The sequence below is a fragment of the Suricata suricatta genome, chromosome 3 (assembly GCF_006229205.1).
Source record: "Suricata suricatta isolate VVHF042 chromosome 3, meerkat_22Aug2017_6uvM2_HiC, whole genome shotgun sequence".
NCBI lineage: Eukaryota > Metazoa > Chordata > Mammalia > Carnivora > Herpestidae > Suricata > Suricata suricatta.
The window spans coordinates 17,864,336-17,874,039 of record NC_043702.1 but is presented as its reverse complement, the minus strand read 5'-3'; the positions used below and the strand labels follow the sequence as shown (position 1 = coordinate 17,874,039).

The 9,704-nt window shown below is 47.7% G+C and overlaps 1 protein-coding gene across 1 annotated transcript in view; it reads left to right on the top strand.

Annotated features, from left to right (window-relative positions):
- The first annotated feature begins 4,879 nt into the window (after positions 1–4,879).
- The window catches only part of CDK5R2 (cyclin dependent kinase 5 regulatory subunit 2), a 6,774-nt gene continuing 1,949 nt past the window's right edge, over positions 4,880–9,704 (top strand). The window contains exons 1-2 of the mRNA XM_029933273.1: positions 4,880–4,884; positions 9,471–9,657. Of these exons, the coding sequence (XP_029789133.1) occupies positions 4,880–4,884; positions 9,471–9,657 (192 nt within the window). The remainder of the gene's footprint in view (positions 4,885–9,470; positions 9,658–9,704) is intronic.

Sequence of the window (9,704 nt, the reverse complement as noted above, 5' to 3'; positions counted from 1 at the left end):
TGTGTGAGTTTATGGTAATTGTTATGTATCAATAACACACATACTTGCTGAATCAGGACCTGCACGTGTAGTAAGAGAATAAAGAAATATATGGAAGGGATAAACACTAAATTTAGAATGTTATTTATTCTCTTCAGTGGTCGGTGATAGGGAAGAGGCTATTGGGAAGGTGAAGATAAGGGGATTAAACTGTGTAGGCAATACTTTATTTGAAGGGGGGGCATAGATCTGTTATTTTATCTTTTATACTTAAAAAATGTTTTTGTTTACAATTTCTTTTAAATGTTTATTTTTGAGAGAGAGTTGTGAGTGGGGGAGGGGCAGAGAGAGAGGGAGAGAGGGAATCCCAAGCACAGCACAGAGTCCCACATGGGAGCTTGAACTCATGAACCGTCAGATCATGACCCGAGCCCAGTGCTTAAAGACTGAGCCACGCAGGTGCCCCTATTTTTTAATACTTTTTGTGTGTCACATATTGCATAACAACTTCAGAGATTTCTGCCCCTCACTCGTAGCCTAGAAATGGTACAGATGACAGACTTGGAGATGCCCCTTGGGCTTGGATGATGTGTTCCCCCCAAAGGACTGTGCTAGACACCTTTTGTTTTCTGGGAAGGTTGTGTAAACTTTGGGAGGAGGATGGAGTCCCCATGACAAATAAGACTGAATTTCCCTCCACCCAACAGGATCATGCTAGAAGTTGGATTTAATTTAACAACAATAACAAACAAGAAAAATTTGGCATACTCAAATTTGTGTTGCGCGAATGAATAAATGAATGGATGGAAAGATGAATTATGAATAATGCCCAAGTCCCATAGCATCACCATCAAGATTGTGCTTTTGGACCACAGAGTGGAAAAGGAAAAAAATGTCCCACTAAAGAATAATCCATGAACAGTTTGAAAGTAAACAACCTTGGAGTTAAAAAAAAAAAAAAAAGAGCCTGGTTGGCTCAGTCAGTTAAGCAGCTGACTCTTGATTCAGGCTCAGGTGATGATTTCATGGTTCATGGGTTCAAGCCTCAAGTAGGGCTCTGCACTGACAGCACAAAGCCTGCTTGGGATTTTCTCTCTTCCTCTCTCTCTGGCCCTCTCCCAAGCACACACACTCTCTTTCTCTCTCTCTCTCAATAAATAAGTAAACATTAAAAAAAAAAAAAAAAAGACTGATGTGAACCATATGGTAACTGAAAATTTTGGTTTGACTGGAGCCCCAGCCCCTCCCCTGAGAGAGCTCCCCAGAGGCGAGACAGACAAAGAGTTCTGGACAAGAAAATCCGGGGGCAGCTTAAAGCTCAAACTCACCCCTTCCCTGACCCTCTAGAGAGACTGTGCTAATGGCCCTGATGATAACAAATGGTTCTGTGTGACCACAGCGGCCTCTTACACTGGTTGGAGGCAAACTTGATTCAGAAGCACGATGGAGGGTGAAGCATCAGATTTCTTATTTCAGCAGAAAACTGATACCTAAGGAATGCAACCTGGCAGCAGTCCAGAAAGACTTCACAGTTGCTCAGGCTGTAGGGAAACGGCTTTCCTGTCCCAGGGCTTTTACGTTGAGGAAGGGCCATGATGAAGAACTCCAATCACCAGCTATGGTTTGAATAGGGAGGTCTGAGGACTCTGGTAGGAAATAGGCCTTGGAGTTAACATCCAGGTTGGATCAACGGTACCTCTTCCAGATTCAACCCTTCACTGACAGCTGGATGTGAGAGACTACCCTTTCCAGCCATTAAGACCAAACATGTACTTCTCTGAAGTTACCAAGACAGTTCAGAAGGAAGCTTGTTAGGCAGGATGTTTTTTTTTCCTGGCAGATATTAGATTTGCAACTCAAATTACTTTAAGATTAGGGAAAAAGTGGGGAGGAGGGGCATTCATTGGGCCATAGACCTGCATCAAGCCCAGCGGGATCCAGCAGCTAAAATTACATCAGGAATGGCTCCCTCCATCTGTTGATTCTATTTTCCTGTGCATTAGTTCAGATGACCTCTCTCCATATAGGGCCCAGAGAGTCACCAGCTCCTAAGGCTTTCCTCCCACCAGCTTAGGAGGATGAAACACCTCATTTGAAAACTCCAAGAATTGAGTCTCATTGGATTGGTTTGGGTCACCAGCCCATGCCTGATCCAATGCTGTCCTGGAACAGCAATTGCTTCAGTCTGTCTTGAATCTAGGCAGGCAAACCACGTGGACTGGAGTGTGGAAGAAGCAGGTTTCCCAAAAGCAAATACAGGTAAAAAAAAAAAATATATATATATATATATATATGTATGTATGTATGTATATATATATGTGTATGTGTGTGTGTGTGTATATATATATGTATATATATATATATATATACACACACACACACATATAATTCTTTTTTTAATCAGATGATGCTTGGCCAGGCAATCATAAGGAGCAAAACAGAACAGGTGGGATCTAGTCATCTCCCGGAATTTTCTTTTCCCTCATAATAATTTCTGATAGTGATGCCACCTTAAGTCCCCCTGAAGAAATACGATTCCATAGATCTGAAGTAGAGCCCATAAATTGTATTCTCACAAAGTTCCCCCAGGTGGTTCTGCTGAGTAGAGCAGTTTAGGAACTACTAATTAATCTAGTGGACAACCTTCTTACTCTGCTCTCCCCAACTCAAAATAAAAAATGAATATATATGGGGCTCAAGCTTATAACATTAGAATAGCCTTTTTACTCAGAAGAGGTAAAAATAAAAGATTATATTTTGAGATCAAGGAGATGAAAATGTAAATTAATGAACCGATTTAAAGCCCATCCCCCACTTGCCCATAATCCTGGACAAATAGGAGATAAATGGAAGTAGCTCCTAAGATGTTGGGCCTGTAGCAGCCCATAGAAGCTCTTGACACCCACAGTAATGCATTAACTCTCCTGCTCCGAGAGCAGGACTCTGTCACTGCGAGCAGGGAGTTGCTGAGGCCTGGCTCTGCCTTGGAGAAGGTGCTTACTATCATCACAGTTTAGGGTCAGACAGGGAAGGCCATGGGCTGGAGAGGACCCAAGACAAGGCAGAGGAGCTGAACCTTACTTAAAAATTGATTTTAACTCCCTGCCAGTAGTTGCTGACTTTTGAGAATTCAAGACAAGCTGGATTAGCTGCAATGGTGGAAGGTGGAGGGGGATGGGCAGGATTAGCCAAATCGTCCAATCCCATCCTCTGTAACTGATCACAGGACACTGATCAATTTACCACTATTATTATTGCTAATGTCTCTTTCATCTCTGTTGTATGTTCTTTGAAGGCTGAAGCTCAAACTTACACTTTTTCCTGTTCCCAGCACCTAGCCCAGTACCTCACAGATTAGTTTCTCAAGTAGTATTTGCTAATATGGATTTTAGAATTTTTAAAAAGTATTTATTTTTGAGAAAGACAAAGAGTGTTAGTGGAGGAGGGGCAGGGAGAGGCTCCATGCTGATAGCCGCAAGCCTGAAGCAGGGCTCAAACTCACAAATGGTGAGATCATGACCTAAGCCAAAGACCAATACTCAACTGACTGAGCCACCCAGGCACCCCTAGATTTTATAATTTTGCAGGTCATTTTTTCAAAGCCACAGTCAAACAGTATGGTGCCTGCAACATAGCAGATATACAGAAGTTCACAAAATTAGCAAGACCTTGCATTGGACCAGAGAAGGGGACCGGTGTGTGATATGTTGTCAGGTCTTCATGACCTCAGGAATTAAATCAAACAAGCCCCCAGGGACAGTCTGAGTCACCGTAGCTGCCAGCACAATAGCCACAAAGAAAGGACAGCTGTAAATTTGAGTGTCAAAAACCAGAAGAAATGATGGTACTGCCCTGGTCTTAATGAAGAATTTTTTAATGAGGAAAACAAAACAAAACAAAACATGGCCATGGTACAGCTCAAGCAAACCTCTCCTACTCTGTAAAAATAATGGTGACAATGTAATTTGTAATAACACATTTTATGAACACCAACCACCATGCCTGTGTAATATACAAGCATTGTGGTGCATCATGAGATTCAACAAAATCTTACAACAACCCTGAGGTCTACTTTTATAGACCCAAAAGAACTAAGACATTGTCCCAAGTCTCCCAGCTCATAAGTGAAGAGGCTGTATTTGAATCCAGACCTTTAGTACTAGAACCCACACAGGAACCCTTACACTGTCTCTTTTAAGGTGACAAATATATTCCGTGCTATTTATGAACAAGCCAGATCTCTTCCTAGCCCCTCCCTCTGTTAACAAAGGAATCTGACCAGTGAGCCCTTTATTCAATCCCATAGGAGGCCTGGACCCCAGGGCTCTGACTCACTCACGAGACAGCTCCTAGAACTCCGGGGCCCCTGATGATTCCTGCATTTTGAGATAACAAAGGCTCTCCTGGTCATGACCAGAGTCTAGGGACCAAGTACCAAGCAGAAGTTGTTGGGGCAGGAGGAAGCAGACCTGCGGGTTCCCAAAGGCCTTCTTTTCCCCAAGAATCTCCAAGATCAGGGTTTTCCGTCCTCATTGGGGTCAGGCCAGGGCAGACAGAAGCCCCTATTCCAGGGCACAGAGGTTTGTGCTGGTAGAGTGGACTTGAGACATAGGAGGACAGAGAAAGGGACATGGAAGTAGATGAAGACCCAGCCACAGCAGCAGCTTCCCTGCAGCCACCTGCCTGGTTGAGATGGAAACACTGATTCCAGCTCCAGCCCCCAGACAGGCTAAGAATATCCCAGAAAAGCAACAGCCACCACCCCCGCCCTTCTTGATCTGCTCCTACATCTGGAGTGCTATGCTGGGTGCCAGCAGGGGCAGGGAGGAGACAGAGTGGGGGGTGATGCTTGGGGTGGGTACGAAAGGGAGGAGGGGGAAAGGGGCTTGGCGGAAGCAGGATGAGGTGAGCTGACAAAGCCAGAGGGAGCTAGAAGGATTGGGCACAGAGAGCTGTGTTAGGGTGCAACAAAGGAGGTGAAGGCAGGGGCCAGGGAGCTAGAGAGAGAAGATCCAGGGGTGAGGGTGGGAAAATGAGGAGGGCTGGCATCGGTAATCTGGAAGGGAGACCTTTTACTAAAGAAGGAAGCAGAGCTTATGGCAAGGAAAAGGAGCTCCCAGCTCACCCACATCCTCCCCGGACCCCAATCCTGGGCCTCTAATATCTAGACATCAGTCCCTTCACCCCCTGCCCCAGGGCACTTCTCCCTCAGCTGTGCTTTCCAACCCTATACTCGGTTCTAAAACACCTTTTTTTTGGCCTCTTCAGTTAAACCCTAGCAAGGGACCTGCTGGAATGGGAAGGATGTGAGAAGGTGGGGTCTTCCTCCTGACAGCCTCCTCCTTTGTCAGGCTCTTCTCTCCTCTCTGCTCATCCCTGTTCCCGGCTCCCCACTGTTGCCTGGGGAAGTCTTCTCCCTCCACTGCCTCCCTGGACCTTACCCCTCCCCACGCGAGCTTCCCTGCACTAAGATCTTCAAGAGACGGAAGGCGGGCTGAGTGGGTGCTTATCCTCCCCCTTTACACACCCCAGGAGATGAGACCCTGGTGGGGATACTGGATCAGTGAAGGAGCCGGGGACAGCAGGATCCAGGCATTCAAATGCCCAGGCTGATCTTCACTCTGGCTGTTTTAAGAACCTTCATTGTCAGTCTCTCTGTAGGGCCCCCATGGAGACATAGGTTGCAATGACCTTAGGTCCTGGGGCCTCCAGCCTTAATGCTCACTGGGGAGACACTGGAGTACCTTGGCATCCTGCCCTTTTTTGAGAACCTTTCAGGGACCCCACTAAGGTTTGGAGGGACCTACCTAGGGAGATTTACATTGCTGTGAGGCTGAGCATCTCCCCTGCGCCTCCTGGGCTGAACTGCAGAAATGCAGGCCTCACACGGATGCTGTGTACACAGAGACTGAACCCGTCAGGCAGAAAGAGACTAGCGAGAACCAGACAGGGCTGGAGCTAGAAAATGAAACAGATTCACAGGATGAGTTTTATTTAGAGTCAGAATTGTAGAATTGGAAGAGGCTTTAGGAATCATTTTTAAGTCCAATCCCCAAGATGTTATCTTCTTTCATTAATATTCATTTTTTGGTCCAATAATAAAAGTAAAATATATAGAATCCCTGCATTTTAATATGAAGAAAAAGAGGCTAGAGAGCTGAATGACAAGTACTCCTACCTCCTGGACGATGGCCTCTCAGAAAAGGAGATAAAACAGCCAAAGGGCGGAATAGTCTAAGTAGCATTGCCTGGAGATGTTCCCTTAAAGACGGGACTCATCTTCCCGGGGATGGGGGATCTGTGAAGGCCTCATCCCTAAGGTGGAATTGGAGGTAATCCTCATCAATAAGGCTGTATTCCTACACAGGCTAATGCCCTGCTCTTAGCCCTCCAATTCTTGGTTTGAGTCCTGCAGTTCCTGCCTTAAAGAACCTTCAGGAATAACCATGTATCTGAACAGGGCATTGTTTTAGGACACCTACAGTTTGGTTTGTGATGGAGACAGACAAGGAGCCTGGCCTGGGGGCTGGGGTTCTCATCTCAGGGAGTGTAATACAGCCAGTACTGCCCCAGAGGAGTGCCCACATCCATGAGAAATGGACAGATGAGAAGTGACATACAGATACTAATACAGATAAATGAATCAATCACAGAATATAGATCCTAAACATAACCCAACTAGAAAATTAAACTTGCAGATGTGGTGGGATAGTCACTGCCCTTCTGTAAAGCCTACGTGAAGCCTTTGTAGTTTCACTATGCCTATTCCCCTTGGCCTCCACCCTGTGAAAACAAAATCTCCTTCTCTCTCCATAAATTTTTTTTTATTTTAAGTTGATTTATTTAGTTTGAGACAGAGAGTGAGAGCAAGAGAGTGGGGGAGGGGCAGAGAGAGAGAGAGAAGGAAGGAGAGGGAATCCCAGTCAGGCTCTGAGCTGTCAGCAAGCTGGACTTGGGGCTCAAACTCATGACCATAAGATCAGGACCTGAGCCAAAATCAAGAGTCAGACAGTTAACTGACTGAGCCCTCCAATGTTTTTTTTTTTAAATAATAGAAATGCTGTTATATTAAGATCTGTTTTGATTATTTTGTCTGCTTGTCCTTTAAAAATTCCATCCATAGGGGTGCCTGAGTAGCTGTTAGTTAAGCATCTGACTCTTGGTTTTGGCTCAGGTCCTGATCTCTGAGCTGTGAGATTGAGCCCTCTGTCAGGCTCTGCATTGGCAGCCCAGAGCCTGCTTGGGATCCTCTCTCTCCGCCTCTGCCCCTCCCCTGATCTCTCTCTCAAGATAAATAAATAAACTTAAAAAAATTCATCCATATTCATTTTGCATATATTTGACTCAGGACTCAAAGACCAGCTTTTAATTAATGAAGTTGTTATACATTAGTTGCTGTTGGGGAAAGAGATTAGAAAGTTCCACCTCAGTAAGAGCATTTGGTCCCTTCCAGTCAGTCCAAAAAGGCTTCTCGGAAGAAGTGATTTTTAAGAGTTTGACAGAAGACAGCAAGGTAGTGGTTTGAGGGCGGGTTCTGGCCCAGAGAATAACCAAAGTTGGAGGGTGGAAAGTGTGTGAGCCAGAGAGAGGGTCTGAGGCGGGACAAGGTGAAAAATGAGAAAGGGAGTAAGACCCTTTAAAGCACCTATTTTGAGGTCCCTGAAGCAGGGAAGAAAATTCTTGTTTCTGAACCAGAGGACAATAGGAAGTCACAACTGGGCCTGGAGTGGAGGTACCATGATGGCAACATCTGTGGGTGCTGCATAGAAGATCTTGTCCTACATGACACCAGTAATAGGCCTTGCGTCAATGAGGGACTCCCGGGAGCAGAGCTGGGAGGACCCACGTGCAGTTCAGATCCACGTGTGTCTGCTAGGGCAACTTAGTCTCAATGGGACCTGTCCTTAACTACTGGTGAGCCTACTGTTCCTTGGGTATCAGATGAAGGCTGACTCAGAAGCCCTTATAGGAGGAAGTGGGGCCAATTACAGAAGCTGAAAAGGGGGAACTTTTTTTTGCAACTAGGGAGAGAAGGAGAGGGTTGCAAGAGTATAAGGATCAGATCTAAGGGAGCAGGAGAGACCCTGCAGAGAAAGTGCTCACTGAGTGCTGAGTCAGGAAGGGGGTACAAGTCTGTGTGCAGAGGGTGGTAAAGAGATAGGGAAACAAGACAGCCATGCCATAGGCCTCCAGGAAGGTGTGAGTGAGCAGGGGCTGTGGGAGAACTGAGACAAGCCAGTGCCGCTGGTGGCAGAAACTCCAGCCCAAGGGGATTCTGGAGCAGCCTATATGGAATGAACCACTTTCGCACATGCTCATACACACAAACCCTGACAGTGGTGGTCCTTGGAAGTCATTTTGGTGGTCTATGAAGAACCCCAACGTGACTCCAGGGATAATTCTGAGGGTTCTGCTGAATCCCAAAGCAAGGGCTTCTCTCCCCATCATACCTACCTCCAAGGCCCACTTAAGACTTCTGTGTTGGGAAGCCACAGGGAGCAAGCCTGGAAAAAAGTGGACACTGTTCTATAAGGCAGACAGAACAGACCCACAACTAGCTGGGCTCAGGATGTGCAGACAAAGGCCTTATGGGTGCTGAGGAGAGAACAGAGAGACCCAGAGAGAAGTGGGCAGGACCTAGCCTAATAGCTTACAGCTGAGAGTGGGGACAGCTGGGACATGAATGGCAGGAAGAATTTAACAATGAAAACCGGTTGCAACCTGGACCCAGGGCTGGGCTGGAGGCTGGGCCAAACCTGTCTGAGCCTGAGGAGACAAAGCCATCCCATTTCCAGCATTTCCCCCAGGAACCAATCATTCATCATCCACCCAACTGTGGGATCAGGGTGGGTTGGTGGGAAAGAAGAGCACAGGAGGGGCCACCCAGGGATCACAGCCTAGGGCCTCTCCCCCACAGACTCAGCTGCAGATAATCAGGCCAGCAAACAGCAGACTCAGGGATATCTCTGAAGGTCTTGCCTTCCCCAGAGCAAAGGCCCCCAAGGAGGGGACTGGGACCTACAGAAAGGTCCAGGCCTTGCCAGCACTCCATCACTGGCAGAGCAAGAATGCACCTGCTGCACTCCTCCATAACCTCCACCATGGTGGCCTCATGGGACAAAGGCAGGGGAGGACAGCTAAGAGGTAATCCACCTATGGCTAGGTTGGAGAGGCGAAAGCAGTTCGACCCAGCAGGTGCCCGGGCGCCCTGATGAAGGTACTCATTGCCCACACACACAATCAAGAGCGGGGAGAGGCTCTTCCCACTGTTTCTCTGCTACCACAATCCAGTGCATCAATACAAGCTGGCCCAGGGCCTTAGGACTTGGGGCGAGGGAGAGAAGCCAGCCCCCTCTCCCCAGCTCTGACCCTGAACCTTGGAACCAGGGCCAAGTCCTCCTTTCCCCTTTCTGGTGAAGGGAAAGGACCAGAGACAGAAGGCAGGAGATGGGGCGGGACTTGAGATAGGCACGAGAGCTTCTATTGGACAGAGGAGCTGCCAGTCTGAGGGACTACTCTGGCGAGGATTGGCTGCGTGAGGCGGGGCGCGGCGCTGCTAAAGACCGGGCCCAAGGGGTGGGGCTGACGCTGCAGCTGGCGCAGCTCAGACTCCGAGCAACCGCCGCGGAGCAGCCAAGCAACCACCTTCCCCTGCCCGTTCCCGCGCCCGGGCCGGGGGTAGGCCCCCCACCGCCGGGTCTCCGGGGGCTGCAGCAGCGGCGGCG